The sequence below is a fragment of the Balaenoptera musculus genome, chromosome 10, assembly GCF_009873245.2.
Source record: "Balaenoptera musculus isolate JJ_BM4_2016_0621 chromosome 10, mBalMus1.pri.v3, whole genome shotgun sequence".
Taxonomy (NCBI): Eukaryota; Metazoa; Chordata; class Mammalia; order Artiodactyla; family Balaenopteridae; genus Balaenoptera; species Balaenoptera musculus.
In genome coordinates, this window is record NC_045794.1 from 18,720,909 (window position 1) to 18,736,760 (window position 15,852).

The 15,852-nt window shown below is 35.2% G+C and overlaps 1 protein-coding gene across 1 annotated transcript in view; it reads left to right on the forward strand.

Annotated features, from left to right (window-relative positions):
• Positions 1-12,872, forward strand: part of ETNK1 (ethanolamine kinase 1) — a 73,738-nt gene extending 60,866 nt beyond the window's left edge. Inside the window, 2 exon segments of the mRNA XM_036865027.1 lie at positions 6,719-6,792; positions 7,125-12,872. Coding sequence (XP_036720922.1) covers positions 6,719-6,792; positions 7,125-7,197 — 147 coding nt within the window. The 3' untranslated portion in view covers positions 7,198-12,872.
• Positions 12,873-15,852: the final 2,980 nt, after the last annotated feature.

Consider the following 15,852-nt stretch of genomic DNA (forward strand, 5'->3'; position numbering starts at 1 on the left):
ACCGGTTCATCTGTACCATTTTTCTAGGTTCTATGTATATGCGTTAATATACAATATTTGTTTTTCTCTTTCTGTCTTACCTCACTCTGTATGACAGTCTCTAGATCCATCCACGTCTCAACAGATGACCCAATTTCGTTCCTTTTTATGGCTGAGTAATATTCCATTGTATATATGTACCACATCTTCTTTATCCATTCGCCTGTCGATGGGCATTTAGGTTGCTTCATGACCTGGCTACTGTAAATAGTGCTGCAATGAACATTGGGGTGCATGTATCTTTTTGAATTGTGGTTTTCTCTGGGTATATGCCCAGTAGTGGGATTCCTGGATCATATATATGGTAATTCTATTTTTAGTTTTTTAAGGAACCTCCATACTGTTCTCCATAGTGGCTGTATCAATTTACATTCCCACCAACAGTGCAAGAGGGTTCCCTTTTCTCCGTACCCTCCCCAGCATTTGTTGTTTGTAGATTTTCTGTTGAAACCCATTCTAACTGGTATGAGGTGATACCTCTTTGTAGTTTTGATTTGCGTTTCTCTAATAGTGATGTTGAGCAGCTTTTCATGTGCTTCTTGGCCATCTGTATGTCTTCTTTGGAGAAATGTCTATTTAGGTCTTCTGCCCATTTTTGGATTGGGTTGTTTGTTTTTTTAATATGGAGCTGAATGAGCTGTTTATATATTTTGGAGATTAATCCTTTGTCTGTTGATTCCTTTGCAAATATTTTCTCCCATTCTGAGGGTTGTCTTTTCGTCTTGTTTATGGTTTCCTTTGCTGTGCAAAAGCTTTGAAGTTTCATTAGGTCCCATTTGTTTATTTTTGTTTTTATTTCCATTACTCTAGGAGTTGGATCAAAAGAGATCTTTCTGTGATTTATATCAAAGAGTGTTCTTCCTATGTTTTCCTCTAAGAGTTTTATAGTGTCCAGTCTTACATTTAGGTCTCTAATCCATTTTGAGTTTATTTTTGTGTATTTTGTTAGGGAGTATTCTAATTTCATTCTTTTACATGTAGCTGTCCAGCTTTCCCAGCACCACTTATTGAAGAGACTGTCTTTTCTCAGTTGCATATCCTTGGTTCCTTTGTCATAGATTAGTTGACCATAGGTGCATGGGTTTACCTCTGGGCTTTCTATCGTGTTCCATTGATCTATGTTTCTATTTTTGTGCCAGTACCATATTGTCTTGATTACTGTAGCTTTGTAGTATAGTCTGAAGTCAGGGAACCTGATTCCTCCGGCTCCGTTTTTTTCCCTCAAGACTGCTTTGGCTATTCGGGGTCTTTTGTGTCTCCATACAAATCTTCAGATGATTTGTTCTAGTTCCGTAAAAAATGCCATTGGTAATTTGATAGGGATTGCATTGAATCTGTAGATTGCTTTGGGTAGTATAGTCATTTTCACAATATTGATTCTTCCAATCCAAGAACATGGTATATCTCTCCATCTGTTGGTATCATCTTTAATTTCTTTCATCAGTGTCTTATAGTTTTCTGCAAAGAGGTCTTTTGTCTCCCTAGGTGGGTTTATTCCTAGGTATTTTATTCTTTTTGTTGCAGTGGTAAATGGGAGTGTTTCCTTAATTTCTCTTTCAGATTTTTCATCATTAGTGTATAGGAATGCAAGAGATTTCTGTGCATTAATTTTGTATCCTGCAACTTTACCAAATTCATTGATTAGCTCTAGTAGTTTTCTGGTGGCATCTTTAGGATTCTCTGTGTATAGTATCGTGTCATCTGCAAACAGTGAGTTTTACTTCTTCTTTTCCAATTTGTATTCCTTTTCTTTCTTTTTCTTCTCTGATTGCCGAGGCTAGGACTTCCAAAACTCTGTTGAATAATAGTGGTGAGAGTGGATATCCTTGTCTCGTTCCTGATCTTAGAGGAAATGCTTTCAGTTTTTCACCATTGAGAATGATGTTTGCTGTGGGTTTGTCGTATATGGCCTTTATTATGTTGAGATGGGTTCCCTCTATGCCCACTTTCTGGAGAGTTTTTATCATAAATGGGTGTTGAATTTTGCCAAAAGCTTTTTCTGCATCTATTGAGATGATCATATCGTTTTTATTCTTCAGTTTGTTAATATGGTGTATCACATTGATTGATTTGCGTATATTGAAGAATCCTTGCATCGCTGGGATAAATCCCACTTGATCATGGTGTATGATCCTTTTAATGTGTTGTTGGATTCTGTTTGCTAGTATTTTGTTGAGGATTTTTGCATCTATATTCATCAGTGATATTGGTCTGTAATTTTCTTTTTGTGTAGTATCCTTGTCTGGTTTTGGTATCAGGGTGTTGGTGGCCTCATAGAATGAGTTTGGGAGTGTTCCATCCTCTGTAATTTTTTGGAAGAGTTTGAGAAGGATGGGTGTTAGCTCTTCTCTAAATGTTTGATAGAATTCACCTGTGAAGCCATCTGGTCCTGGACTTTGTTTGTTGGAAGATTTTTAATCACAGTTGTCAATTTCATTACTTGTGATTGGTCTGTTCATATTTTCTATTTCTTCCTGGTTCAGTCTTGGAAGGTTATACCTTTGTAAAAATTTGTCCATTTCTTCCACGTTGTCCATTTTATTGGCATAGAGTTGCTTGTAGTAGTCTCTTAGGATGCTTTGTATTTCTGCAGTGTCTGTTGTAACTTCTTTTTCATTTCTTTTTTTTTTTACATGGTTTTTAATCTATGTTAAAACACTTTTTAAAAAATTAATTAATTGATTGGTTTATTTTTGGCTGTGTTGGGTCTTTGTTTCTGTGTGAGGGCTTTCTCTAGTTGCGGCAAGAGGGGGCCACTCTTCATCGCGGTGCGCGGGCCTCTCACTATCGCGGCCTCTCTTGTTGTGGAACACAGGCTCCAGACGCGCAGCCTCAGTAGTTGTGGCTCACGGGCCCAGTTGCTCCGCAGCATGTGGGATCTTCCCAGACCAGGGCTCGAACCCGTGTCCCCTGCATTGGCAGGCGGATTCCCAACCACTGCGCCACCAGGGAAGCCCTCCTTTTTCATTTCTAATTTTATTGATTTGAGTCCTCTCCCTCTTTTTCTTGATAAATCTGGCTAATGGTTTATCAATTTTGTTTATCTTCTCAAAGAACCAGCTTTTAGTTTTATTGATCTTTGCTATTGTTTCTTTGTTTGTATTTCATTTATTTCTGCTCTGATCCGTATGATTTCTTTCCTTCTGCTACCTTTGGGTTTTGTTTGTTCTTCTTTCTCTAGTTCCTTTAGGTGTAAGGTTCGATTGTTTACTTGAGGTTTTTCTTGTTTCTTGAGGTAGGATTGTATAGCTATAAACTTCCCTCTTAGAACTGCTTTTGCTGCATCCCATAGGTTTTGGATCATCGTGTTTTCATTGTCATTTGTCTCTAGGTATTTTTTGATTTCCTCTTTGATTTCTTCAGTGATCTCTTGGTTATTTAGTAACGTATTGTTTAGCCTCCATGTGTTTGTGTTTTTTACGTTTTTTCCCCTGTAATTGATTTCTAATCTCATACCGTTGTGGTCAGAAAAGATGCTTGATGTGATTTCAATTTTCTTAAGTTTACTGAGGCTTGATTTGAGACCCAAGATGTGACCTATCCTGGAGAATGTTCCATGTGCACTTGAGAAGAAAGTGTAATCTGTTTTTGGATGGAGTCTCCTATAAATATCAGTTAAATCTGTCTGGTCTATTGTGTCATTTAAAGCTTCTGTTTCGTTATTTATTTTCATTTTGGATGATCTGTCCATTGGTGTAAGTGAGGTGTTAAAGTCCCCCACTATTATTGTGTTACTGTCGATTTCCTCTTTTATAGCTGTGAGCAGTTGCCTTATGTATTGAGGTGCTCCTTTGTTGGGTGCATATATATTTATAATTGTTATATCTTCTCCTTGGATTGATCCCTTGATCATTATGTAGTTTCCTTCTTTGCCTGTTATAATAGTCTTTGTTTTAATGTCTATTTTATCTGATATGAGTATTGCTACTCCAGCTTCTTTTGATTTCCATTTGCATGGAATATCTTTTTCCATGCCCTCACTTTCAGTCTGAATGTGTCCCTAGGTTTGAAGTGGGTCTCTTGTAGACAGCATATATATGGGTCTTGTTTTTGTGTCCATTCAGCAAGCCTGTGTCTTTTGGTTGGAGCATTTAATCCATTCACGTTTAAGGTAATTATCGATATATATGTTCCTATGGCCATTTTCTTAATCGTTTTGGGTTTGTTTTTGTAGGTCCTTTTCTTCTCTTGTGTTTCCCACTTAGAGAAGTTCCTTTAGCATTTGTTGTAGAGCTGGTTTGGTGGTGCTGAATTCTCTTAGCTTTTGCTTGTCTGTAAAGCTTTTGATTTCTCTGTCGAATCTGAATGAGATCCTTGCCAGGTAGAGTAATCTTGATTGTAGGTTCTTCCCTTTCATCACTTTAAGTATATCATGCCACTCCCTTCTGGCTTGTAGAGTTTCTGCTGAGAAATCAGCTGTAACATTATGGGAGTTCCCTTGTATGTTATTTGTCGTTTTTCCTTTGCTGCTTTCAATAATTTTTCTTTGTCTTTAATTTTTGCTAAATTGATTACTATGTGTCTTGGCATGTTTCTACTTGGGTTTATCCTATATGGGACTTGCTGCGCTTCCTGGTCTTGGGTGGCTATTTCTTTTCCCATGTTAGGGAAATTTTCGACTATAATCTGTTCAAATATTTTGTTGGGTCCTTTCTCTCTTCTCCTTCTGGGACCCCTATAATGCAAATATTGTGTTTAATGTTGTCCCAGGGGTCTCTTAGGCTGTCTTCATTTCTTTTCATTCTTTTTCCTTTATTCTGTTCTGCAGCAGTGAATTCCACCATTCTGTCTTCCAGGTCACTTATCCGTTCTTCTGCCTCAGTTATTCTGCGAGTGATTCCTTCAAGTGTAGTTTTCATTTCAGTTGTTGTATTGTTCATCTCTGTTTGTTTGTTCTTTAATTCTTCTAGGTCTTTGTTAAACACTTCTTGCATCTTCTCGATCTTTGCCTCCATTCTTTTTCCGAGGTCCTGGATCATCTTCACTGTCATTATTCTGAATTCTTTTTCTGGAAAGTTGCCTATCTCCACTTCATTTAGTTGTTTTTCTGGGGTTTTATCTTGTTCCTTCGTCTGGTACATAGCCCTGTGCCTTTTCATCTTGTCTGTCTTTCTGTGAATGTGGTTTTTGTTCCACAGGCTGCAGGATTGTAGTTCTTCTTGCTTCTGCTGTCTACCCTCTGGTGGATGAGGCTATCTGAGAGGCTTGTGTAAGTTTCCTGATGGGAGCCGACTGGTGATGGGTAGAGCTGACTGTTGCTCTGTTGGGCAGAGCTCAGTACAACTTTAATCCACTTGACTGCTGATGGGTGGGGCTGGATTCCCTCCCTGTTGGTTGTTTGGCCTGAGGCAACCCAACACTGGAGCCTACCTGAGCTCTTTGGTGGGGCTAATGACAGACTCTGGGAGGGTTCACACCAAGGAGTACTTCCCAGAACTTCTGCTGCCAGTGTCCCCATCCCCTCGGTGAAACAGAGACACACCCCGCCTCTGCAGGAGACCCTCCAACACTAATAGGTAGGTCTGGTTCAGTCTCCTATGGGGTCACTGCTCCTTCCCCTGGGTCCCGATGCGCACACTACTTTGTGTGTGCCCTCCAAGAGTGGAGTCTCTGTTTCCCCCAGTCCTGTCGAAGTCCTGCAATCAAATCCCTCTAGCCTTCTAAAGTCTGATTCTCTAAGAATTCCTCCTCCCGTTGCCAGACCCTCAGGTTGGGAAGCCTGACGTGGGGCTCAGAACCTTCACTCCAGTGGGTGGACTCCTGTGTTATAAGTGTTCTCCAGTTTGTGAGTCACCCACCCAGCAGTTATGGGATTTGATTTTACTGTAATTGCGCCCCTCCTACCGTCTCATTGTGGCTTCTTCTTTGTCTTTGGATATGGGGTATCTTTTTTGGTGAGTTCCTGTGTCTTCCTGTCGATGATTGTCCAGCAGCTAGTTGTGATTCTGGTGTTCTCATAAGAGGGAGTGAGAGCTCGTCCTTCTACTCCGCTATCTTGGTTCCTCCCTCAGAATCTTAAAATATCGTGTTTAAATGAAAATAGATTGTAAAGCACACATACAAAATTATTGTGCAACTCCTAATTATACAGTCATCTGTTTACTCTTTAAGTCCTACGACTCATTTTTCTCCAGCATAAGTCAAGTTGTGTAACTTTATATCATCGTTGATTGCGCAGAATTGTTGGGTCAATAAAAATTGATTTCAGAAATTTGTCACCCCCTGAACATCTTCAGGTTTCAGTATATGTTTTGTTTTTGAGATTTGGATTTTCCTTTTTGTATATATTTTAAGAAACAAAGTCCTTTGTTAATGTATTTTTAGGAAATCCTGTTAGCAATTATGACCCATTAAAAACACTTAGCTAACAACATGTATCAGTGCTGATGACCACACAAAAACAATTTTGCCCACACAAAGCATGGTACAGGAACTGGGCTCTATTTCTTTTTTAGTGATTATAATTTATTATAACCTCTTTTGTGGACAGAAGTGGTCTATAGCCATCCAGATAACTGTACACTTCAGTATTACCTGTGTTTTAGACACTTTGTGGTAAAAAAGCATCAAGAAAGTATTGTTCATGGAGTTGATGAAAAAGGAGAAAACTTACAGTTTAATATTTGTTTTACAAAGAAATGCATTATCATAATTCTTGATTTTTCTTCCCTTTTTTTAGGCTTCACATTTCTTTTGGGGATTGTGGGCTTTGATTCAAGCCAAATACTCCACTATTGAGTTTGATTTCCTTGGGTAAGTTTAATTTTACTGTATGCATTACATTTGTCTCTACTCTTTTGGGATTTACATGTAGAATTTATAGGGGACATTGTAGTTATTATTTTTAGTCAAATGCTGCAGAGGTTGCATACATTTAATAATTGGTCTGCAAGGAAATCTGGTATAATCTGTTAAATGATCTCAGTATTAGAAAAGTGTCCAGTAGGTGGTGCAATAAACTAAAAATATGTCCCTTGAAAATTTAAAAACTTAAAAAAAAAATCAGTTTAGAAAGGGTGGGTGGAAATAAACGAAGGATTAAGGTTTTTAGCTCTAATTATGTTGTTACTCTCTTTTCTCAATAGGTATGCAATTGTTCGTTTTAACCAATACTTTAAAATGAAGCCTGAGGTTACTGCATTAAAGGTGCCTGAGTAAAGAAGACATTTAATTATTCTTAAGTAGCTGAACAATGCTTGTGGATATTTTAAGAAATTCCAAAAGCCAGTATATGTTAAAATTATTTTAATTTGGTTATCTTGCTTTACAAATTATGCTTCTAAACAACCAATTTATTTTTTAAAAAGTCTGAATGATGTCAAGAAATACACCTACTGCTCTCAGTATGTGGTGGGTAAGAAGTTTGTTAAATCAGCAAAAAGGTATAAAGATGTCAGTTTAATCCTTTGATAATTTAATCTATGTTATATGTGAATTATTTATTATAAATTTAACATGAATTCTGTGACTGTTTTCATTTGTTTCATCTGTTTGTTGAGTGTAAGCAACGAAAATTTTCCAGAGAAAATTTTTTTTTAAGTTTTACTTTAATAAGATTAATTTTAGTAAACATTTTAGGTGTTTAGTGTAACCTTTTTATTTTGACACACTGTTAGTTAAATGAATCATTTACTCTTGGAATGCCAGACACTGGTTTAGATAACTTAAGATGTTCATAGAAAAATATCTGTTTAGGAGATTGAAGTACATTCACTGTCTATGCTAGTGGTACATCTTTCTGGAGTATTGGAAAGCATTTTTGGGGGGGGGGGACATCTTAGAATTAAATTCCCCTCTTGCTATATAGTCTGGCAGTATAAATATTAATATTTACCATATAATCCTGGAATAGATATATGATGATTTTATGTTACCAAAATCTGTATTAAATAATGTTTTCATATACTATATATGGTCATTTAAGTTACAGTTTGTTTTTAAAATTTTACTATATCAAATTGTTTCTAACCAAAATTTTGTTTTACTTATTGAGATGTTGTATATTTTGTTTGTTATTAAATAGTAGCTAGTACAGCAATTGCTAATTTTTGAAACAAAGACAGAATGCTTATCATACTTGGGAACAAGAAAATGTCATTTAGATTAATTCTTTTTTACTTCTTCAGATTCATTCCTTACACTGTGGTTTTAATGTTTTAGTATGGCTCCATGTCTTTAGAATGATAGCAAATGATTACTTGATAAATGTATCAATAGTTTCAGAGAAATAAGTTGAGGTGGTTAAAAGAATTAAATAAGGAACATTTAGAACATGGATCTTGTACACTTAAAATCTGATATAACAATGTGAATTAAGCAAAAATACTCATGGTAGGAGGGCTTCTGTTTGGTTTGATTTCTTTTGATTTTGTTTGTTTGTTTTTGTCTGTTTGAGAGCGAGAGGACGGCAGTTATTATTTGGAAGGAACTTAGATCTTTGGGATAGATAAGCAAGCATCCAGTTTTGAAGACTGCTGTGTAGAGTTGAGCAGTCATGGTTAACTTTGCTTAGAAAATTAGTCTGACAAGCTTTGCACTTTGGTCACATAAGTGCCCATGTACAAAGTTGGCTTAATGGATCTGCATATTCAGAATATGCAACTACAAATTTATCCTCTGAGAAATCTTCTGGGGAGTCTGATGTATTATTCCAAGTGACTTGTATTCTCAGATAAGTGCTTTAAAATACTTGGATTATCTCAAGATGTTTAAAGCTAATAAAGTAAGTAGAAACACTTACAGGCCATTTAAAATGGTAAATTCTAGTTACATGAATAGAATCTTAAAATCTGTTTTGTGTCTATATAACAGTGTTAGACCAAGATTTGTTTTCTACCTCCCCAATGTTACAAATGTTCACTTCTGTTTTTATAAACCATATTACTGTAGGATCAATAGAATTTTACCTAATTAACTAAATGAAAGGAACCAATTAAACAATGAATAGCTTTTTATATAATGTTAGAGTGAACTTGAAAAATTGTTTTTCATGGAATTTTCATCTGGGGCTGGAACATTTTCTTAGAACAATGAAGAATATGTAGTACTCTTGATTTTTTTGCTTTCTGACTTCTTAAAAGTGCAAATATATCTTGGAGAACTGTGGGAAGAGAGAAGATCATTTTTCTACCTTACTCCATATTCTTCAAACTATTTTGAATAGAGATTCACTGAGCCATTGCTGGTAGATTGTGCATAGCTGCTAGCTGTGATACTCTTGTAAGTGGTTCAGAGAGATTCATATAGAAGTGAATGTAGAGGGGAATAAAGGCTCTCACTTTAGCCCTAGGCAATGAATCTTGGGAACAAAATAAGGTATTTAAGATATTTCCCCCACTTTTAGGCTAGATTTTGGGTATTATGATGTTCCCACTTCCTGTACAGGTTTTTGGGATCATGCTTCAGCCTAATAATAGGGTTCAAAATTTGCTTCCCTTTTAATTGACCATTTAAGGGATTCTAAAGGGAAAACATCCCTCTAAACTTTGTCCTGTGGCTTGCTGAGATGTCTTTTGCCTTTTTATGTTAAGCTAAGGAACTTGAATGCCTTACCTAATAACTCAACTGATAGTAAGCTCATTTTGTAAATATGAAAATGGTTGTTAGAGAAGTGGCATTCATGTATACTCACTGTTAGTCAATAGACCATAGTGGCCTGGATGCTTTAGCAAGCGAAATTCCACAATTTGTTTTCCCTTTGTTCCTTACATACTTGTATGATCTTACCTGACCAGTAATACTTGATTTTTTTCCCTCCTGACCCCATGCTACCACCACTTTCTGGGAATTAAAGAGATGTGGTAGTAAATCATACTGTTCACATACATGATCATTTGAGATCAATATGAGCACAAAACTCATCAACTAGGTCTGCCTGGAATGTATATAAAACAGTGTAAATAAAAATTTGTAAATTAGTGTGAGTTGTATGTTGCATATGAGATTGTGTATTGTTTTGCATTCTTTTCCCTTTTGCAGACATTTTTCTGTAAGGTAATGATCCAGCTCTTTGGTTTTAGACTGGAAATAGCCAACAAATCGGGCTGCACAGTGGGGTAACAAGAGGAACTGGAAATAGGGTTTGTCAGTTTTTGTTAATGTCAGTACTTATTTATTTAGCCTCTCAGTGCCTAATATGACTTTTTTTCAATCTTTAGTTGACCACTAGTTTTTGGAGGTTAGATTCCTGCAAGCAGTAAATTAATACATTGTTAGAATTCCATTATTTGAGTCATGATTCTAAGCTAAAGCAAATTAAAAATATAATTTTATGATTGCAGACTGAAGTGTTATCCTTTTCTGTTTTCAATGCTGTTAACCTTTTTCTACAAAAAAAACCTGAGTTTTTATATATCTCAGTGTGAATCTTAAGTCCCACATATACAAGGGAGATGATAAGTAATAGCTCCTAGTTCAACTTAAGCATGTCTCAGTTGGCTTCTCTAAGTATAAAGCTGTTCATTATGGGATTGTAAAACACAGACGAGGTATGTGTTCTTTTAATGACTGCTAATTCCATTTTTGCTGAACTAAAAATATTTAACTTCATAAATATATTTATTATGAAACCTTCCAGATTTAAAGGAAAAATTCCCCCCAAACACTCTCAATTAAAAGTTAAAAACCTCCACTTTTAAAGTTATATAGATATTTCTTTTTTACATTACACAAAGCTTTCTGTACCATTTTTGAATTCCTTCATAATGTAAATGAGAAAACTATCAGTTTGATTTTCTGCTTTAAATTGCTTTTAATAAGCATTTTATACTACATTCCAAAGTGATATAGACTTAAGCTTTTAATATTAGTCAGTCATTCAGTTGATAGACAAAGTTAACAATGCTTTATGCTAGGAGGAGAGTTTTGTTATTGGCAGCAACTTGCACTACTTTACACAAAAGGCAAATGCTAGTAGTTTTTTATGCACAAAGGAAAGTGAATTATAAGTATGTGGTAAAGCAGCTTTATCTTTATTTCAAAATTGATTTGCTCTGAATTTTCTTCATTAGATTTTTAGAATGTCTTTGACTGGAAACTTAGTTACATATTAAGGCAATCTGTTTTGTTTTTGTTTCTTTTTTTAACGAAAGACATTAGTTATATGGAACCACCTTTTTTTCTGCTACATACCACTTGTGAGATTACAGTGTTATGTCTTGGGTTTGATGTCTTCAGACAGAAAAGTGTAACGATTATTTTAAATGAATTTTTCCCCATCTTTGAGGTTTAGTCCGTAAATGTATTGCTATAAAAGAAAATGCTTGAGTTTGCATTACTTGAATACTTGAAAACTGAAATTAATAAGATATATTACACAATGAATTAGACTTTTCTGAACAGTTTTTAACACTAAATTTTTCCTTTCTGGATCATAATTTGAAATGGACAGATTTAAACTATTTGAATAGAAAAAATAATACAGTGCTTATAGAAAATACCCTTTTGACTTTGAGGCATTCAGAATTCAAGTTTTTAGTAGGTTTCTGTCCTGAAATCTGCTTTCTCTTCTTTCCTATACTTAATGCACTTACTATGCTACTGATGTTATCAAACAGCAAGTTAAAATAAAATCTGTGTTCATTACGCATCCTATGGCTTTCTAGTTATGAAAAAATGCTCTGTAAAATACTCTTAATCCCTAAATGTAGGCATATTTTTGTCTACACCTTGCCCATTAATGGTATTAATACCATTAATCATTTTAACAAAACACAAGGTGTTTATACAAATTGAAAACATTACATGTTATATTTGAACGAGTTAGTGAAGGGTAAGAAAAAGCTGGCTGATTTGAATTGTTCCATTAGTTAAATTTCAAAAGGAACTTTAACAGAGAGATTAAGACCTGATGGTATCCGTGTAAACTAGCTCCTGTGAACTGGAAAAGACCCCCCAAAAGCAGTGGAGGAAATGAGAGCGCTTGCATGGTTGTGCTGTGCTGCTACTTAAATTATGTAGTGACACCCTGTAATTTTTATTGTGCAACAATCTGAAGAAGTTTCCTGTTACTTACATGTACTAAAGTCATTATAAATTGGTAGAATCTGCAAAAAGGAAACTTTTAAACTCTACTGTATTTAGGAGCCTTTGTATAGCTGGGTGAAGTTTCCATGATTTGAAGTATTTGGATTTTAAAATATACCATTATTTTAAGAAAGAAGACCTGGCATTATTCCATGTTGTTAAATGACAATGTCCTTATCAGTTTCAGAAGAAAAAAACAAAATGAATAATTGTCATTGCATTAGCTGTATGTTGAATTGGGAAATTGTGGCATAAAGGTTAAATTTATGTTTCTCAAATGTGAACCATAGTAGTATAATGCTGCTCTGTAAATACTGTAAGTGCTACAAATAGTCTCAGCACTGAAAATGTATGGATACCTCTCAAATGAATGCAACGTTTGATGTAGGTGTTTTGATATGCCTCAGAAAGTATCTGAGTGTCTGGGAACTTGTTAATCTGTTTGGTAATGAAGATACTTCCTGTTTTTTGTTGCTTCTTTTCATGTTTAAAATTTAATTTTTACATTTTTACTACTGTTAATTTAAGTAAAATTTGTTCTCTGGTTAAAATGGGGTTACCAGTGAAGAAAATTAAAAACAGCCTCATTCATGTAACTGCTTAAATAAAAATGCATTTTTGCTATGTGTTCATAAACTTTTAATGAATCTGTATTTCTGTTTAAATATAAGTGATGTTTAGGCTTTATTTCTGTTCAGTAAGGCCTTTTACAACATTGATTAAATGAAGGAATGTATCTTTTTGAAGAGATTTATATTCTGTAAATAAAAATTGGTTGTAACAATAAAGTTGAGTTCTAACTGCTTGTATCCATAAATCTTGTTACTTCAGCTTATTTTTGTGGTTTTCCTATTGTAGAAAAAGCTTTTAAATGTTTGTGTATAACTATTTGTATATTTGGAGTCTTTAAATTTCTAATCTCTGGTTTTTTAATACAGTGTTTAAAAGTTTTGAAAAAAGTTTACTTTTGAAAATTTGGTTGAGATTAGAATGTAGAATATTGTATAAATTATGAACAAATTTTGTTTACCTAGTTTAAAAATTCATTATTCTAGCCACTATACTTTGTGTTTTCACTGTGCTTGGGGCTGGAAGCAGGAATAAAGACACTGTTTGGGACTTAGCATCTTACAGTCTAGGCAGGGACTATCCAGTCAACTAATGTTTGTTAAGCTCAGTTTCTAATTTTCAGGTAGTGTAATAGATGGTGGAGATACAAAGATAAGATATGATTTCTACCTTCAGATAATGTTTATCATGAAGATCAATTTTCCATAATGAAAATAGTCAGCAGTGTGTGTGTGTTTGTGTGTTGTTTTAGAATGCCTTCCAATTTGGGTTTGTCTGGTGTTTTCTAATGATTAGATTGAGGTTATGTATCCTAGCCAAAATACTACAGAAGTGATTTGTCCTTGTTAGAGTATCACATCTGAGGAAATCGATGTTGATGTTAATTTTGATCACCTGGTCAAAGTATTGTTCTATGTCGTCACTGTGTAGTTTTCCCTGTGGTAATTACTAAGCAGTCTGTGGGGAGATACTTTAAGATTTAAGTATTTTGCCCCTTGTCAAACATCTCCTGTCCTCCTCCCCTGATTTAGCAATACTTGATAATTATCTAAACCAGTCTTTATTGTGATGGCTGCAAAATAGTCACTTCTAGTGCTGCTGCATGCTTCACGTATATCAGCCTTTTACTGTAAGGAATCTCTTGTCTATCATCTATTTATCTATCTGTTTACTGTAAGGAATCATCCTCTTGTGTCTGTTATCTTTCTCTTTCTCTTTCTGATCTACCATCCATGTGACTATTTTAAGTATATACTCATGGGTTTCTGTTTTATTGAATGCATTATAATTTGTTACTACACTTATATATATTGATATTAAATTGAGATTTGGCTTGGGGGAACCCCATCAAATCTGGTTCATTTGTCCTTTTGATATACCCTGAAATTTTTTGAGCACTTACTTACCTTCTAGTAAAACAAGAAATTGCAGACTAATTTAGTACTTCCCTTCCTGACCCCTGGAATCAGGCATTTTCTCCAAGGAGCCTGGTTCCTTTTGGGGGGGGTTAGTATTTAGAAATTTAGATCTGAGAACTAGGGATGCTCATTGCTCCTGGGATATCACTGATCTTAGGCCCTTTTAGCTGGCAGAGCAAGGGAACGCGCGTGCGCACGCACGTGTGTGTGTGTGTGTGTGCGCACGCGCATGCACACATGCTCATATTCATGTATGTTTTAGAAATTGAGTCCATACTGACACCTCCAATTTCTGATTCAGCTTTCCAGAGTTCTTCCTTGCCTCTACCATTTCATATTTGTTTTTCTTATTTCCTTACTCTGATAATATAGATATGTATTTTTGTCAAGACTACCATAGAAATAGGCCCTTTTCAGTGTATCATATGAGGTGTAAGATGTTAATACATATGTTACTAGTGGTTTTAACCTTAGTTACTTAATTGAAGTGTCTGCCAGGTTTCTCTCCCCACGTTTTACTTTTAATTGGTAATTAGCTTGTGGAAGAGGATACTTGGAAGTTGTGCGGTTTCTTTGCTATTAATTTTAGCATCCATTGGCAGTTTTTTCCTGCAACAATATTGTGATGTTTGCATGATGTTGATTTTCTATTTCTCTCTTTCCTTCTACATTCATAAATTGGAATTTTACTGTAAGGAAGAGCTGTACCTTTATTATTTACCTTTATTTATTTATCCAACCAGTAAGGACACAAGGATATTCTGTGGGCTATAATTCTATTACAGTCATTCTGTCGCTCAGTTTGTTCCAGCTTGGTGATTGAGAGCTCCTTCAAGTTGGCTGCTGTATTCTTTCAACATTGCCCACCTCATTTTTAGAGCACTTCCTTTTTTGGCAACATAAGGTGTTCCAGGCTAGGTTTGTACTTTCCCTGCACCAACCCTCAATTCAGCTATTTCTTCACGGATCCCGGACCTTTTTTTTTTTTTTTTTAGACAATATTTAGAAATTAAGGCCTGGGTGCCTTAATTGTTCATTGTTGAGCGTTACTGCTTCTAAATTCCATCAGTTGACAGAATTAGGAAATACTAGAAAAGTCAGAAGAATGCTTCAATGCACTCCCATATATCCTCTTCCAGATTCCCCCAGTAATATTTTACTTCCTTTGCTTTACCATTTTCTCTCTATTTCTTTTTGTGAATTACTTGAGCAATTTACACACATAAATCTTCTTTACCCCTTAATATTTCAATACTTGTATTTCCTAAGAACACTGTTTTGACCTCTGATGAGTTGGTGATCATTCAAATGAATGTCCTCTGTAGTGTGGTGTTTTGGGGTTTTTGTTTGTTTTTTGGCTGCTTGCAAGTCCTGTATTTAATTGGTTTTTAGTAATTTGATTATGATGTATTTAGATGTGATTTCCTTTGTATTTATGATTCTGCTTGAATTTTGACTGTTTTGAATCTGTAAGTTTATGTCTTTTACCAAATTGGGGAAGTTTCAGCCATTATTTCTTCAAGTATTATATTCAGACTCATTCTCTCTTCCCTTTATGGGTCCCTAATTACACACAGTTAGACTGAAGTTGTTCAGCAGGTCACTAATGCTCTCTCTGTTCATTATTTTTCCAATGTCTGTTTTCTCTGTTTTCCAGATTGGATTATTCTGTTGATCTGTCTTCATACTTCGTAGACTTCTTTCCTCCCTTCTAATTTCCAAACTGCTGTTATGTCCATTCAGTGACTTTTTAAATTTTGGATATTATTTTCAGTTCTATAATTTCCATTTCATTGTTTTT